The sequence below is a fragment of the Arachis ipaensis genome, chromosome B4 (genome assembly GCF_059453495.1).
Source record: "Arachis ipaensis isolate K30076 ecotype BB chromosome B4, ASM5945349v1, whole genome shotgun sequence".
Lineage (NCBI taxonomy): Eukaryota > Viridiplantae > Streptophyta > Magnoliopsida > Fabales > Fabaceae > Arachis > Arachis ipaensis.
Genome location: NC_142439.1, coordinates 10,479,410 through 10,497,582, shown reverse-complemented (window position 1 = coordinate 10,497,582; position 18,173 = coordinate 10,479,410). Strand labels below are relative to the sequence as shown.

The window sequence follows — 18,173 nt, the reverse complement described above, 5'->3', positions numbered from 1 at the left end:
TAGTAATTACCTATAGACAAGTAATGCAAACAACGTAAGCTTAACTATTGTGAACTCAAGCTATATTTATAGGCTTAAGTCCAAAGATGGCATAATTACCGTGGGGTATCTTAAGACTATTACAACAAGTTATTGCATCTCGAAGTATCCATGAATCATATGCTGATCCCTCCCATCCATTGAGTACATAAACAAATCTCGTCTCCCAGTTACGAACTCCTAAGACATTGGTGCAGATTTTACCCTTTCTTGTTCGATATCTTGCCTTTTCAAACTCAGAAACTGTCACCTCTATACAAATTCCATCTAATGCTCCCAAGCAATCCTATAATCTATAGAAAGTTATGATACTCAGATATAGAATCCTTCATACTTGGATCTCATCTCTTCATAAAAACACACGTATTGCTTGATAATTTTCGACCGCTCCATTTATTCCTATCAAAGTCATTACATTAAAAAACACATAAACATTCAACTTAATCTAACATTTCTTCATGTAAAATCTGCTATATCTTCTTAGAACCAAAAAGAAGAATAAAAAACTGGAATCAAAAGACATGTAACTCAATTTACATCTCAATTTTATTTTAGTTTCAATTGGAAATCAAAACAGAAAATACAATAGAAACACAGTAGAAGTGATAATATCGATTTTTCTCTCTCATTTCATAAACTAAAAGTCAATTTTTCAGTTACTTTAAGCAAATCAAAGTCTTCCAAAAGCTGTTGTGGTTGAGATTGAAAGAGTTGTGTCAAGAGTTATTACTTCGAATCATCCATGATTATCATACAAACTTTGTTAATGTGGTTGAGATTATTCATCCTAAGAAGTTAACGAATAAAACGTGAAAAGGCTATTAGAATTCATTGATCTAAACTGCAAAGTCTCGTTGTGACCAGTTGACCAAGTAAGGAGTGTAAAATTTAGTTAGTTATACTAATTAGCAAGGCCCCAATAAATTAACAAATTAGATTCTGAAAAATTAGTTGGAGTTATACTAACTAACAAGGTCTTAACAAGTCAAGCAACTAAAAAGAGAAAAGTTAATTAGAGTTGTGCAAATTAAATAATTCAAATTAACTTAATAATCATTAATTTTAAAGATTCAATAGACTCAAGACTCTCTTAGTTTTTACCCTTTAAGCTAAAATAAAAAGTCTACTTCATTTGATAAGAGAGGGGTTTAGTAAAGATAACAACAACTTAATCAACTCTTGAAATATACACAATTTGCAAAACTGATACTGATTAACACGTTCCCCTAACAAAGTGCAACCTAATTTCAAATAAAGTGCTTTATATAAAATTTTATTAGCTATAGTGGAATAGCCTTGGCATTGTCACAATATATTACAGGAGTGCCACAACTCTTAAACTACAACTAAGCTAATAAATTTTTCATCCATAGGATTTCAGAAGTTACATCAGAGAGGGCCTTAAACTCAATTTCAAGCTTTCAGCACTAGACTTTTTTACACAATACTGTTAAGAGCAACATGAAAAAGCAGGTAAATTGACATAAATCAAGCAACTAAAAACCTGAACTATATTACAATACCTTTAACATTATATAAATCAGACAGTCTGCTCTATTTTTTCAACAAAGGAACAAAATCTAAACTACATTACAACACAAAGTAAAGAATTTCTTCAACTTCAGTGCTACTACTTCACACCATTAACAAAATAACGACAAATCAAGCAAAATAGTAACTTGTCTCATTTCAAATTTTAATTTTTCCAAAACTAAGTAGCCAAATAAAACAAAAGCTTAACAGGTTCTGAGTATAAATACACCTTTCAAACACGAACAAATTTGATTTAAGCATTACACAACAGTAATAGTTAAATTCACAGATCAAATTGAACATCAGAAGAAGAGAAAAGTCCTATTATTAGGTCACGAACAAATACACAGATTAGGACACGACCGAAAAAATGAAAGGAATCAGTAAATTAAACAACATTTGTATAGAACTAACCTAGGTCAGAGCATCTAGGATGACGAGTTAGTGGTTGACGTCGACAGCAACCGGCGAGAGGCGGCAGCTTCTTTCTTCGATTATCCTGTGAAGGAGAAAACGACGAGATGAGAAGAAGGGGGCTACGAAGATGAACTTGAAAGCGGCAAATCACTTACCTAGCGGTGGCTAGGCCAGCGGCGACGAGATGGCCGTTCTTGAAATGGTGCTTCAGAGGCTGCAGTGAAGAAGATGAAGCCCTGATTTACATTAGGGTTAATGTTAAAATTATTGAATTAGAATGGGGTAATTTACGTACAAATTATAATTAAAATTTCTGTCCTGTCTTTAAAATTTTCTGTCTCCAGTGTCCCTACTTTTTGGAGATACTGAAATACTAAAAATTTAAAGACGAAAACAGAAATTTAAGTATGAATCTCTAACTCAACAAACATAATATTGAGTCTCTATCTCAGTCTCAGTTCCAATCTCTGCAAACAAACGCTACCGAGTGTTTGTATTTTTTAGAGAAAATAAATATATCGTTTAACATATCTCTTCTTTTATCTTTTCATAAAAAATGCAATCATCTATGGCTTGGGTTCAGCCTATTCCATGTCTAATTTGTATTTACATTATTGTTATTTTTGTTTGGTGACTGAAATAAATTAAACAAAGAAAAACAAAAGAAACAAAACAAGGAACTGCTTAAATAGAGGGACAGTCCCGTTTAAGACTACTCTTAAACTCCTCCCAAGGTGAAAGAAGCTCCACATGCGAAAGTTGTAACTTCATCGCCATCTTTGCCATAGTATCTGCCACCGTGTTTGCATCTCTCATAATCAAACGAAAGTCAACACGCCAATTCCAATGCATGATATCTCTTATTTTGAGCACCAGTGGATCAATAAACCCAAAACCATCTTGAGTAACAAGATTAAATGCTTCCACACAATCTGTCTCACAAATAACATCTCGTTGATCCACATCCCAAGCTAAGAGATATCCTCTCCAAATAGCAAACAATTCTCCTTGAAGAATACTATTACTCTCAATCATTCCTAAACACCCCCTTTGCCAGCTCCCATTACAATCTCTAATAACACAAGCAAAACCAACACTATCACCCGAACCAAAATAACTAGCATCACAATTAATCTTAAAAGTACCAATGGATGGGGGATTCCAAAAACCATTTAGAGTAGAGGGAAGGGACATACGTTGTAATTCAAAAATATTTCTAAGCTCCTTTTCTGAAGTTAATGCCAGACAAATGACTTTTTCCGGAGGCCAAGTTTCGTGGGGATTAAAGATGTCGTTATTCCTTGCTCGCCATATCCACCAAAGTCCCGAAAAGAACTTGAACGGGTGCTCTCTGCTATGATACAAGAACCAGTTCTTCAAATCTAAAGGATGACAAGGAATATCCAACCTTTGCCAGACAAGCTGAGCTTTTGGACAATCCCGAATACAATGTATAACCGATTCCTGGCTAGAAAGACATCTTGGACACCTATCCGATGACGACATCCCTCTTCTAAAGCGAAAACTTGCAGTAGGAAGAGCCTCCTTAAGACACAACCAAGCCAAAAACTTATGCTTTTCCGGAACAAGCTGACGCCAAAGCCAAAGCCAATTCTCCCTCTCCTCCCAACCAAACAGCTGCTTACACAACCACAAGTAACTATTGCGTGAGTCATAGACTTTGGCAGCAGACCCACTCCAATACCAACCCACTTCCGGACCTGCTTGTTCATCTGGATTGTAAGAGAGAATATTATCTTTCAGATTTTGAGATAAAGGAGAATAAAGAGTATCCAAATGCCACCTACCAACCGACCAAATATCCTGTATCCGGAGATTCGAATCAGAAATGTGGACATAATCCATCTCATTAGATAACCGTCCTTCTCTCCTCCAGCTAGAAAACCAAAAATTCTGGTTCAAATCTCCAATACACCAAGCAAACCCATCCTTCAACACATTATTGTTATTTTAGTCTTTTGTTTTCTAGTGTAGCAAAAATATAGTACAATATATAAGCTAAAATATGAAATATCTTTTTCTTCTTTTTTTTTTTTGTTCGATTTAGAAAGAGAATTACTCTTTTATTGCTAATAAATATAAAATTTATTATATTATAAATACATCCAATAAAATTATTCAATATTAGATAATAATTATCCTCAAATAGTCATCCTAATATAATTCATATATTTTAATTTAGTGATGATCTTTGATTATTATTCTAAAGAAATGGATATTTCATGAAAAAATAAATCAAAATTATAAATAAATAAATTAACATATTTAGCTAAAAATTAAATTTAAATGGCCAAATAAATGAAACAAAAAATAATTTTAAGTGAGAAAAAATGTGTTATGATAGAGAAGAAAAAAATTGGCTAAAAAATTTTAATATGATTTGCTGAGAGGTGAAATTCCTAAAAATGAAGATTATTGGTGACTCTGGAGAATATAAAAGGACAAACAAAAATTACTGAGACTATTTTCAAAATTAACAATTCGGTGGGTTGAATTCAATTTTTTCTTAAATTTTAAAAAAGTTGAGGTTAATTCTAAAAACGTTGGAACTTATTATAAAAGATAAATTTACCTCGGCAAATTCTTAAGTGCATCATGGTGTTTAAGAAAATACAAAATCAACTATTTTCTCCAAAATATACCTCAAAGACACAAACACAACCATATATATAAATTAAAAGGTGAAAAAGGTTTAGGTTCAAACAAACAGTTGTTCCAAATTTAGTTCTTAATTGAAATTGAAATACTGGACAAAAGTTTTTTTTTGGGTATCCTGGAGAAAAGGTTTTTGACAAAATGGACATGCAAAATTATCAAAAAAAAAAAAAAAAAAAGGAAAGAAAGAAGAAAAGATGGCATTGTTTTGCTACACAATTATTGTATTTATATTTATCGTATTCACTGCAAAATTACGTTACTGATGATGTTGATTGGCGATAAATGCTGCAAGGAGATAGCTTAGAGGGTTATCTTCAAAATAGACTTACGAAATATCATGCTTAAATTAACCTGTTTTTAAAAAAATTCAGCAATTCAATTTGATTTTTAAAAAAAGATTAATATAATGTTCATTTTGTCACATACTCACATGTCATTAATAAATATAGACATATAAATTTAATTTATTATATGCCATTTTTCAATTCATTATGTAATATTTAACAGTGATACACAAACAAAATTATACAAAATAATAATTTAATTTAGTGGTATTTTTTAGAAACTAAATTATTAAAGCATTTAATTATTTTGAAGACTAATTTGATATTTTATATTAGACCATAGTTTTTTCCTTATTTATTATTTATTTATTTGTCCCGTTTAGACTTTAGACGATAGCTTTTCTTTGACTATCTTATGATTGCAAAATTTTATATCAACAGAGGAATGAAATTTATCAGAGAAAAGAAAATGTGATCCAAAAATTTGGAGACACGTTGAGTGCTTCCCGTTAGCGACTTAGCAAGTGGACAACAATAATCCTCCAACTTTGGAGGAGAAGCCATAAACAGTTCATGATATTTTGTATTTCCTTACCCATCATTTTTTCAATTTCATACAAAATCACATCAAATTATTATTTTATCTAAAGTCTTTCATATAAATTGAACTCACTTTTCCTAAGATTACATATATAATATTATATTATATATGACAAAATTATTCTAAAAATAATGGAACCAATCAATAAAAAATAGAAAATTATATATATTATTTAATTCTCGTTAAATGATTTTATAAATTTGTTGTGTATTTTTCTTTTTTTTGAGAAATATTTTTTCCCCTCTTCAAATAAAAAAGAAAGAAAGAAAGAAAGAATGTGTGCAAATGAGAGAAAAAGAAAAATCAAAATGAATAAGAGAGTAAGCTAATAAAGCCTATGCAAATTTCAAAATTCACATTCACAGTAAATATATATATACGAATGAATGCTTTGATGAAAGGTTGCAGTGCTATGCTATTCATTTGCTTGTAAACAATCTTTTCTCCCGCGATTTAAGGTGGTTTTTGGTTTTCACTCTCTCTTTCTCTCTGCTTTTCGCTTCCATTTCGATCTATCCAACCTCCTCGCTGTTCCCGATTCTAGGGTTTCCCCCGTTCCTGATTCGATTTGGGAACCCGAGCCGCTAGGGTTTCTGCGCCCTGCCAGATCCGATTCTTTCTTCTTCCTCCTCTGAGAATTCAAGATGTTTTGGCGCATGGCTGGCTTGTCTACTGCGTCTCCTGTGAGTTCCGTACTCTCTCATTTCATATACTTCTTCGATTTTTGTGCGTTGTTCTGCAAGCTGCTTTAGTGCACTGATTTGTTGGTTGTTTTAATTTATGTGGTGTTTGCTCGGATTTGATTTTCCGTTTGGTTCTATGGAAAATGTGGCCGTACGGAGGGTTCTTGCAATTAATTTACTATGCGATTGATTTGATTTAGTTTTTGGATGATTGATTGTGGAATCTGATGCTGTTGCTATTGTGAGAATCAGAGTGATCGGTGCTTTGCCATGATTGGTCGATGTGAATTTTTCTTTTTGGTGGTGAAATTTGCGCAGTGTTACATGAAATGATGTTTTTGAAATTTGATATACTATTCCATAATCTTGGATGTTTTGTTTGGTGCATGAAGATCCCTGCCTGAATAGTACGGCGATGGATTTCTTGTACGTCTTACTGTTTGTAGTTACTGTCACATGAATTTTAGGTTCTCTTGGGGGAATTCTTTGCAGATATTATACTAAACCAACGATACTGAGAGGTGGTTGTTGGCTTAAATTTGCTTTGAATGAATTCAGAAATGTTTGAGTTCGTAAGATCAGTGTAACAGTAGTAGTATGTACATAATCTGCTGCATTGTAATTTATGAGAAGGTTTATTTTCACAACTAACAAAGACGCAATTCATTTCTAACATTTTCTTTGATATTCCAAATAAAATCTTTTTTCTCAAAGGTGTAGGAAAGCTTGCAACCTGTAGTCTAGAGTTAAAATTTGGATTGCGTTTATTCCTTATTTCTTTGGGAGTCTGAAATCGATTTAACTTCAATTTGTTAGTGATTTTATTATTTGTTATGTGTATTGTATTATATTGCAGGTGGAGACCATTTTGGATAGGGACAATTTCACTTTGGAAGAACTACTTGATGAAGATGAAATTATACAAGAATGCAAAGCTCTTAATAGTCGCCTTATAAATTTGTAATACTCTTATTTCTGTTAGGATGAATTTCTTATTAGAATTTTTTTGGCTTTGTTTTAGTCGTTTTATCTGCTTTTGTTTTCTTTTGACGAAACTGGTCTCTATGTAGTGAACTATAATATTATTCATTAGACAGCTTAAGATCTCAGCTTATGAATAATTACTTTTCTTATGAATACTGCTTATGGGTGGGAATGGTATGACAAGAGACTTGCTTGAAATAATTAAAGCCGTTCATATTAACATGATTATTTATTAACATATTTTCATTGTGATCTGTCGCTTGGTGACATAATTTAGATGAAAGGTTGCCATGATGACAATAGTAAAACACCATAGATTATTGGTAATTATGGGTCTACAATGAAATAATTGAAAACCAAAGACTAAAGTATACACAGTGAAAAGATAAATTGAATAACTCTATTAACCCTGTTATTAGTTGACTTTCTTAATTCATACTGCAGTTTCAGTTATTTATTGTTCCTGCTTTGATTAATTTTCCCAGGATGATGTTAATGAAGTATCTTAGTGTAATTTTTTTTGGTAAAACTATTTTATGGATGCTTAGGTGGATTCTTCATCCCCCCCTTCCCCAATCCACAACACCACATATTGAAACAGCCACTTAGGAAAAGACACAGATTTTGTCTAATAAACTCCTTGATGTTGTCTCTTGCTGCCTATGATTTTAACTCCGTATTCTTAAACTTTTGATATTGGTTGTGTAATTGTGTTCTAGATAAATTAGTCCCTTATTGATACTATATTATGTGATTGGCCAATTGTTACAGTGAAACAACAAAGTCCCATTTCAAATTATGTCCTATTTCAAATTATTTTTATTGGAAACACTTTTAAACTGGTCATTCTTGATGGTTTTGTCTATCCCACCCTCACCCCAAGACAGTTAGGTTACCCTCTATCTGATTGGTGAAGTACTGTTGTTTTTCTTTTTTCATTTAATGGTTTTATGTTGTCTACTGCTGTACTGCAGTTTGTCTGGAAAAGCACAGGTTGAACAATTGATACGTTACATCGTTGAAGAAGCTGCTGAGGATGCTGAAAAGAAGCGAACTTTCAAGTAGGTTGCTTGGATTGGATATTGCTTTAAGTTCCTGTTTGGTAGATTTTTGTGATGATACATGTTTTTCCTATTATTCTGTAACAGGTTCCCTTTTATTGCTTGTGAGGTATTCACCTGCGAAGTTGATGCTATACTCACGACTCTTGTAGAGGATGAGGAAGTAAGACATTATATCTAAATGATTTTTTCTCACTATTTTTGAGAAGATCTGATTCATTTTTTTTTTTTGGGCAGTTGATGACTAAGTTGTTCTCCTTTTTGGAGCCAGATCACTCTCATGGAAATTTACTTGCTGGATATTTTTGCAAGGTACTGATTTAGTGAGATTTGAATTTTACTGCATGCTTGGTCACTGTAAAAATTACTTTTGGAGTGGGAAGAGTTGAGCTTGACTAGAAGTAAAATTTCGCACAAAGGGTTATTCTGCTTTGTAACCTCAAACTTATTTGCGATTTCAAAACTAATGCTGGTTGAGTTGGTCTAAACTTGCTCTACAAAATTAGAAATTAGCAGTATGTTTCATAGTTGTAGAAATCTTGTGGTTTGTGATTTGTGTTGACTGGTGTGATACGATTTGCGACACAGACAATCCCAATTGGAGAGTGAATTGCTGCATGAATCGTGTTCTAGGATTCAGGGTCCTCTTGAGTTTTTCTGGGTTGCATTAGAAAATTTGAGTTGGTGATGAAGACCTGACATGATCCAAAGCCGAAAAGACCCTGAAATTTTCACATTTTACCTTAAATAAACTAAGGACAGATGGGCAAAATTCCTATCATGACTTAGTATGTCCCTTGTGTGATGGTGCAGTGTGAGAAGAATAGAGCAAATGATGAAGTTCTATAAAGGGGAAAAAAAATGCTAGAGCGAAGGAGGAGGATGGGATATAACATAATCTTATAATTCTTTGATATCCTGCCTGTGGTATATGGTTTAAAGTTAGTACATTTAGTATTTTGCCGTGATATAACACAGATTCTGATATATTCTGCATATACATTATGTATATGATCTATGATATATATGCAGGTTTACTTTTCACTCCTTATTCTTTAATTTCTTCTAATTGTTTTTTTATTCAATGTCATTCTTGATTTACAATTTGAATAATTATTTGATAACTATGTTCTGTTTATTTTCCTTGTCGCTCATTTTAATTTATTATAATATCTTCTAAACAAATAATCTTGGGTGCATATTTATCAAGTTCTTATGTTGTTAGGTAGTTGTATGCCTGTTGTTACGGAAGACAGTTCCTTTTGTGCAATATGTTCAAGTAAGTCCACCCCATCTTTTATTTATTTATTTATTCCACATAGAAACATCTCTGTATCACATTGAATCGTATAGTGGACGTGATTATTGCAGAACTAGACATTTTCTTTTCAATATTGCTAATTAATTGTTATGATAATTACAAGTTTTGCCTCTTTGTCCTCTCTTGAGGATTTATTATATGTACGTCTAAATCTATACATCTATGTCTATACAATATTTGAAGGAGCCTGACCAATTTTTGTGCCAAATTTCATCTATCTATTTTACTCCTATGAAAAAACCACCATCACCCACTTCTTAGAAGCAACCAACGGTAACTACTCATTCTATTTTCTTCTTCCTACTTCACATCCCTTCCATGCTTGGAAGTAACAGTCGTTAAACTCTTAATCACTTCCTCAAAATGTAGCTTTCTTCCTCTATGCAAACTATTTATCTTCCTCCTTTTCATTGTACAGATACCTAAAAAAAAAATCTAAAAGTATCCTTTTTAAGCCGCTAGTGTTGCATAATGAATTAATTGTAACTATTTGTCATTGTTTTGAAAGTTCAAAATGTTGAGGTCTGAACTTTTCTGCATTTTGTGGTATATATTGCGCTGTGCTTCTGTGTAGTTGTAATTGCTAATATGTTGTCCTTATGGCTATCCAGGCTCACCAGGAAATTGTGAATAAACTAGTCGATTTGATTGGAATTACATCTGTCATGGAGGTTGGTTTATGGCACAAAATATATTTGAATTTTTTTAATGATATTACTTTTGCTGGTCACATGCATTATATTATTTTAGTCTTAAAAAGATATTTACTTCCACGGGTAACTAAGATTTCTATTCCCTTGTATTGTAGTGTGCAAGTAAATTGTTATCTTGGTAATAATTTTTCTTTTTTCTGTCCCTTAAAACCCAGGTTTTGATACGCTTGATTGGTGCTGATGAGCATATGTATGTAAATCATGTGGATGCAATGAAGTGGATTGAAGACACTGATGTGCTTGATATGATTGTTGACAAGTTCAGTTCTTCAGTAAGTAATGTTGGTTTTCAAAATATATAAAAATATGGAAAACCCAGTTGTCGATATGCTACTATGTGGGAGTGGGATATTTTTTTTAATTAAAAAAGTATATTGTTTGCAAGAAGATAATATACACCAAGATAAATGAAGAAAAGCCATAAATGAATCAAGCACACTATTCTCAAGAATCTGATAAGAACTGGTAGAACCGCTCCACAAAAGCTAGCTATTGTGGTTAGAGAGCACAAGGCTATAGATCCCTACTTCTGAAATGGGACTCAAGTCGCATATCTTGCGTATGAATCCTAACATAATTTCACAGCCCTAGTGCCCCTACAGGATGGTTGTGCACTAAGCCAGGGGAGTTGTCCTAGTGGAAGACTATGATGTTGTTAGACACCACTCACATTGCCTGATTTCAGTTTAGAGTCATGGTGGAAGGCTTTGATATCAATCGATAAGAACCTTGGGAAGAATCACACAACAAAAACCTAGCGTAGTGGGTTGCAGAGATCAAGGGCTTGTAAACCAGCAATTAACCTCCTATATTTTAAATGTGGGACTCAAGTCCCCATGCCTTGCAATTGGATCTTAACAATATCCAAGAAAGAAATAACCATATTTTACCTTCTGAGCAAACATATCCTAGTAATCAAAAGGTCCCTGCAACATTTGACCTGTTGCTGAGAAGCTCGAGTGAATGGTGTAATGATAATGCACGTAACCGTATTCTCTATTTCTCTTTATGAAATGAGGTTAGGGAATGATGTTAACAGTACATTCCTCTACTGTGGTTTTTACAGGATTCTCCTGAGGTGCATGCTAATGCAGCAGAAACCCTGTGTGCTATTACACGATGTGCTCCAGCAGGGCTTTGTTCCAAAATAAAAAGCCCGAGGTATACTCCCAAGACAGCTTTTATAAACGAATGCTACCATATATTGATTTTTAGGGACTTGAGGTTGGTACATTAAGTGTTCTTTGTTTACTAATATCTTATATTATCTTCTATCTGCAGCTTCATAGGAAGATTATTCCGGCATGCTCTGGAGGACTCTCGGCCAAAATCTGTTCTTGTTAACTCTCTGTCCATATGTATATCTTTGCTAGATCCTAAGAAACTTACTATTGGAGGATTTAATGCATATAAAATGAATAATGGCTCTACGGTAACTGCAAATCCTGAAACCGTTGATGGCATGCTTGAGAACCTAGGTAAAATTTCTTCCCAGAAAGAACCTATTACTTCCTTGTTTGATGTTAGAAAACTTTATTTGTTTTAGGATCATAAGAACATATGAGGTCTAAAATAATGTTTTTTAATAGCTACCCCAGTGCCATTATTGCAGATGGTGTTGACAGATGTCAGCCAACCTGCCTTCACCACTATGATGCTTGTTAGGGAATTCTCTATAGGTCTAGTTTAGGAATAAGGCTTTTGAAATGAGAGAAACTGAATGGCTGTGGTTTGAGTTCGGTCCTCTTTCCAGGGAACTCATCATGTTTTATATTCCTGTTAACTGCCTAGATTAGACCCATCCAAATGAAGACCTTGTGTGTCGTTTATCTCTGACTTGGGTGTTATGGAATGCCATCTAAGCTCATTTGCTTTTGGCGCCAGGGCTAATATTTGACAAGTGTTTTGTACTAAGTGGGTTCATTTCAATTAGTTAAGTTAGTTTTGGCATGTGTACTTGTCTTGTTTTCATGATTTATTTTGAAAGCTGCTGGAGAAAATAAATGCTCATCAGTCTCTTTTCTGTAGGTGATCTACTCAAGCTTTTGGATATTTCTTCTGCCGAAAGTCAGTTGCTAACCACCTTTGGCAAGTTACAACCACCTCTCGGAAAACATCGTTTGAAGGTATGTGGACAAAATGCATTGCTTTTTGAGATTTAGTCATTGGTGGTTGACCTTTGCTACTGCTATTTTAAACCCTGAACCATGGTTTTGAAGATGTTGAATGGTAATTTCAGCTTTGCTTTGATTTTAAATTATTAATAGAACACATCCTTTCAGATTGTAGAATTTCTATCGGTCTTGGTAACTGTTGGTAGTGAAGCTGCTGAAAAGAAATTGATTGATCTTGGAGCAGTACAAAGAATTATAGACTTGTTCTTTGAGTAAGTTTTAGTAATTCTGTTATTTGTGGGGGTAGAGTTATCCAATTTTATTGCTAATACACTGTTTGAATATTGTAGGTACCCATACAATAACTTTTTGCATCACCATGTTGAAAATATCATAATTTCATGCTTGGAGAGTAAGAATTCTTCTCTCGTGGAACATCTTCTCCGTGATTGTGATTTTGTTGGGCGAATTATTCAAGCAGAAAAACATAACACGTTGGAATCTGGTGCAAACAAGGTGCATCAGCATTTTTTCTATAGTTCATGTCTCGAACAAATTTTTTGTTTAAATATGTTCATCTGTATATAGATGAATAACATTTTAATGATCCGATTTGTATTTGCAAATATCTTGCAGCCAACAACACATGCTGAAAACAAAGCACCACCTAGGATAGGAAGCATAGGACACTTAACTCGCATATCTAACAAACTTGTCCAGTTTGGCAATAACAACAGTGTGATTCAGGAACATTTGCAGGTCTGTTACTATGTCTGCAGCAATTATTGTGGTAGGATTTTATAGTGCTTAAACTTGTATGGCTATACTGTTTGATGTCTATTGTTCAACCAGCTTTTTTCAGTAAGTGAATGTCTGTTGTTTTAGCTTTTAATTGCATAAAATGAATGTTGACACTGTCTATCCTGAGCTCCCTTTCTCAAACTTTTCTGTATTCGCAGAGATACAGTGAATGGACAGATTGGTACATGAACATTCTATCAAAGCGGAATGCTGTGGAAAATGTCTATCAGTGGGCATGTGGGTATGTTCTATTTGTCTTAGCTCCATATTCTTTCTAACAAATGGTTGATCAGCACGTGTACTCTAAATGAGCTTTAAATTAAATTTGCCCCCTCCTGGATGACTGCATGCTATTTACGATGGAAAAGATCCTATTGAGTGTTTTAGCTCCGTTGTGAATATTACTCTACCATCTGTTTGAAGTTTGTGGGATTGTAGTCATTCACTCATTTTTTATCCTGCTACAAAAAAGAATTACAGTCAGTGTGCGCGTTGAAACCAAAAGAGCTTGACTGTGACTCTTTTTGGTCATTGAAAATAAATTCTTATAATTGTTGGGGTTATGACCTGTGGCGGCTTTTGTGTGGGTTCTCTTCTAACTCTTTAGTCTCCATCTTAGTGTGGGTCACAAAGTGCAGTTTTATGTATGTCTGTTGTCTTCTAACAACTATAAACAAATTGGTTGTTACAGGAGACCGACAGCGTTGCATGACAGGAATAGGGATAGTGATGAGGATGATTACCAGGATCGGGACTATGATGTTGCAGCCTTGGCAAATAACCTAAGTCAGGCCTTCCGTTATGGTATTTACAATAATGAAGACATTGAAGAGGTAAAGTTGCTTACATTAGTCCAAAGCTGAATGTGCTTTTCTTAGTGTCATTATTTATAGGCCTGAATTTTGAAACTAAACATGTATAATTTTTCATAAGAGCATTTCAAGGTTTATTTTATCAACTTAATAGTATTGGTTCTTGATCTGTTATTATTGTTGCCAGTTAAACAGTCTTATTAAAAATGGCTGGAAGTAAACTGAATACCTAAAATGATAAGTTGTGTGGAGTGTCAAAATATCAGGTGATTTAACTCAAATGCAACAGCTTTTTTCTGGGTCCAAGAAGGCCTAAAAGAGTAATTTATGAAATTGTCTGGTAGGTACAAGTGTACGAGAAAGTGAGTTGCAACAGTTTTTCCATTGTTATAATCAATTCCAAGCAGGGTGAAAAGCACATAGTTTTTCAGCTTTTTTGGAATTTGCATGTTATTCAGGTTCTTTAATTTAATGGAAATTGTGGTTCTTACTGAAAACTGCCAATAAACTCTTCTCAATTTCACCAGCTGCTACTTATTTTGTGAAATTGCTGATGAAAATTTTCCAACAAATAGTCAGTTTGTGCTTTTTGCATGTTTTCTTCATGGACCGCTTCCTGCTTTTTGTAGTGGTTGATAGTTAATTTCTTCCAAAAGTTCAATGGCAATTATTATCCTGCTTTGTTTACTATTGTTTTGGTACCATTACTTATCAACATAATGTCTTCTATAGTTCTTAATTCTTGACCTAAATGTGTTTCAGGTTCATGGCTCACTTGAACGAGATGATGAGGTATGCTTTTTATTTTCCTTAGTACTAGGACTTGTGGTGAACTGAATTTATAATTACCTTTGTGGAAGTTAATTACTTGGATGTTCTCACATGAACAATTTAAACCTAGATGGAAAAGGTAATGTCTTGTGCAAGATTTGTGCTACATTAGGGCATTAGTTAGGTTCACCATTCACCTCTCAAGTATGTTGTGCATACAATACAGGCATAGATGTTTGATCTTCCAGTCTCCATATACTGTTATATGAGCTTTAGACTGCTTGTTTAATGCACCTAACCTTGGGAAACTTTTGATCTTATAGTGAGTGGGTTATTGGAATTTAAGCTTTGTTGTTTTTCTTGTGAATTTCTTGACTGAATGCATTTTCTAGGTGTTATTTTATAATTTACTGTTTGCAGTCTTTGCTTGAATTGGCTATTTTGATATTAATAATTATAGACCAACCTAAGAAAGAAGGGAATATGAGGAAGTTGAAATCCAATTTGAGCTATTTTTGTTAGTTGATAGAGAATATATATGAACTGTATGACAAAACAAAGAGACTATCTATACCAACTTGGTGTGAGTTTTCATCAATAATAGTGCCTCAATATCGAGAATACTTAATGTTTCTACATTTCTTTTGAATATCCATAGTTTATGCCTTTTCTACAAGCCCTTTGTATATTTTATATTTTTTTGTTGTGGTCTATGATAGTGTCTCCAACCATTTGGGTTGGTAGAAGTAGTAGTGATTCGTGGATGTCTGTTTCCATGATCTTAGCTACAAGGTGTGTATTCTGGAATTCAATCCCAGCTCTGTATATCTTAAGTTTTCACCTGCACAAATCTCTGCAGTCACTGCACAATTTATTTTATCCTTTTCTTTTTTTAAAATTGTGATTATCATGATTGTCTTTTTCACTTCTTATGTTTCTTCTTAGATTTGTTTCATGACCATAATGAAGCTTCTGATATTAATGATTATGTATAGCAGGATGTCTATTTTGATGATGAATCTGCAGAGGTGGTTATTTCTTCTTTACGGTTGGGAGAGGACCATGAAAGGTGAATGGCATGCCTTTTTTTTTGTCATTATTATTTCAGTTTTCTAAGTGGAATGAACTATCATTTCTGTTCTGTTAATTTTGCTTTGGTTTGTTTTTCTCAACATTTGCCTTGCCACTTGCAGTGGGTCTCTCTTTACGAATTCCAACTGGTTTGCTTTCGAGGAGGATAGAGATCGGGCAGTCAATGAGCGCTCAACTGCCTCTCTTGCTTCTTCATCACCTAATGCTGAGGAGAGTGCCATCAATACCAGTAGAGATGATAATGTAACTGGGGGTGAAGATGAGGAGTTAGCAGACACTGCAACATCATCACCTGAAGCAATACAAAAATTAGAAAATGACGGAACTGAAAAACCAGTTGAGTGGGTTGAATGGAGGGAGTCTTCTGATGCTGGTGACCCTTCTGGTCTTCCCAATGGAGAACCTGAGATCAAATCAGGGACCATAGATCCTGACACAACTAAGCCATCATCTGACTCATCTGGTGATCCGCCTACAAAGGATGAACCAGTGGATTCTGAACCATCAGAATCTCTTGATGAGAGACCAAGCACTGAAACCTGTGAACCAGTTCAAACACAAAGTGAAAATCTGGATTTACATGCTGCTACTTCTGTGGATCAGGAATTGGTTGATGGTCAGGACAAGAAGCAGGATACAGCAGATGACAAAAAAGTGACTGAAAGTACAAGTAGCTAATGTAAATTCCTGTGAATTGCTAGGGTGGCTAACTATGCAACATTTAACCAGGTGGGAAGATAAATTCTGGAGTTTGGCCGGCAAATAGGACACCGATGTGTGCTCTTTCAATTTTTAATAGGAATATTGATTTGTTATCCCCACCTAGTTCTGAAGCTAGAGATTCACTGTGTAATGAGCTTTAGCTCATGCTGTTAGGTGCAACTGAATTCTTCACCTGTTCATATCAATTTTTAGCTCGTCCAGTTAGGGTGCTACTGAATTTTCACCTCTTTCATGAACTGTTCATATAAAGTACGTCTCGTCATTCCCAGTGTTTAGGTCTGGAAATGAGTTCCTTGCCTTGACTTGTTCTTTCTCTTAATGTAACCTTATATGATTTTTTATAGGAAGGGAAGTCCCTTACTCAACTGGTTAACTCAAAGATCAGGTCGCGCGGATTGTTACTACCAGATAGCTTGATGAGTGCGAGTTGCACTTGTGCTCCAAGGGAACAAATGAAGAGATAGGGTATGTGTAGTTGAGCTCTCAATAAAGTTGTTAAAATTATACATTTATACTCTGGATTCTGAAACCTGTACTGGTTGGTTTCTTAAGCATATTGTATAAATTCCTTCCAAAACCTACTTGAATAGGCTGTTTAGTTGATGTGACGAGTTACACATAACTGTCGTATTATACATGATTTAGGCTCTAATCATTAACTTCGATCTCGTCACTCCCCTGGCATCATTAAACAACACGGAAGATCGGAAGATCGTCACTCCTATGGTTTTTCAACTCTTACCCCTCAGTCGGGTTGAAAAAGTGGGGCCGTTGTAAAACCTTGATTCTTACATGTTTATAGTGAAAATTGTTATTGTACATTCCACGTAATGCTGAAAATAGTTTTAATTTTTGATGCATGATTAATGTAAAATTTTATTCGGTCATCCAAATAATTTTTTTAAGTAAGTTTGAAAATTAATTATTTTAATTGATGTGGAAACACAATTATTTGTTTGTGTGAAATTTTTTTACACTTACAGATAGGGTTGGTAATGGGTAGGGTAGGGTTTAGACTCTATCCTATCTTACCCGCGAATGGGTAGGGTAGGGTTTAGATTCTATCCTATCTTACCCGCGAATTCTATCCTATCTTACCCACAGGTTGAGAATTTCTCAGTCCTAACCTTATTCGTACTTGTGAAATTCTAAACTTTATCTTACTTGATTCTACCCATAGAAAAATAAAAAAAATTTAAATAAATATAAGATTTAACCATTTAAAATTTTGTACATATTAATAAAATAGAAAATAAAAAATTAAGTTCAAATTAAAATTAAAAACAATAAAATCTTAAAGAAATTTAACATAAAATTAGGGTTTTTTACTTAAATAAAATGTATGGGAGTCAAAATTACCTGATTCCCCTGAAACGAATTCTGCAATGTAAATCCCCTCTTGATATTATTATATAAATCGTCCTAGGCTGCATAGGGTTACATAAAACGTGAATCATTTTAGCCTGAGACGATTTATGCATGAATATGTTAGGCAAATCAAACGTAAATCGTGGCAGGGTCTCCAGTTAGTGTTACGAAAACAAA

The 18,173-nt window shown here is 34.0% G+C and overlaps 1 protein-coding gene across 10 annotated transcripts; it reads left to right on the top strand.

Moving 5' to 3' along the window:
- The first annotated feature begins 5,777 nt into the window (after nucleotides 1–5,777).
- Nucleotides 5,778–17,247, top strand: LOC107638835 (SIT4 phosphatase-associated family protein). 10 transcript variants are annotated; one of them, XM_088485732.1, is made up of 21 exons: nucleotides 5,778–6,011; nucleotides 6,098–6,236; nucleotides 7,093–7,196; nucleotides 8,195–8,281; nucleotides 8,369–8,444; nucleotides 8,519–8,593; nucleotides 9,507–9,560; nucleotides 10,214–10,273; nucleotides 10,471–10,587; nucleotides 11,382–11,476; nucleotides 11,597–11,793; nucleotides 12,344–12,441; nucleotides 12,598–12,701; nucleotides 12,780–12,945; nucleotides 13,066–13,188; nucleotides 13,389–13,471; nucleotides 13,922–14,063; nucleotides 14,805–14,834; nucleotides 15,812–15,882; nucleotides 16,007–16,634; nucleotides 16,973–17,247. In XM_088485732.1, exons 2-20 carry the CDS (start codon nucleotides 6,198–6,200, stop codon nucleotides 16,581–16,583), a joined length of 2,298 nt encoding a protein of 765 aa, XP_088341858.1. In that variant the 5' UTR covers nucleotides 5,778–6,011; nucleotides 6,098–6,197; the 3' UTR covers nucleotides 16,584–16,634; nucleotides 16,973–17,247. The 10 variants fall into 10 exon arrangements, with proteins under 10 accessions (XP_088341858.1, XP_088341856.1, XP_088341854.1 ...); XM_088485730.1 differs by having other exon boundaries at nucleotides 16,007–16,877; XM_088485728.1 differs by having other exon boundaries at nucleotides 15,809–15,882.
- The last annotated feature ends 926 nt before the right edge of the window (nucleotides 17,248–18,173 follow it).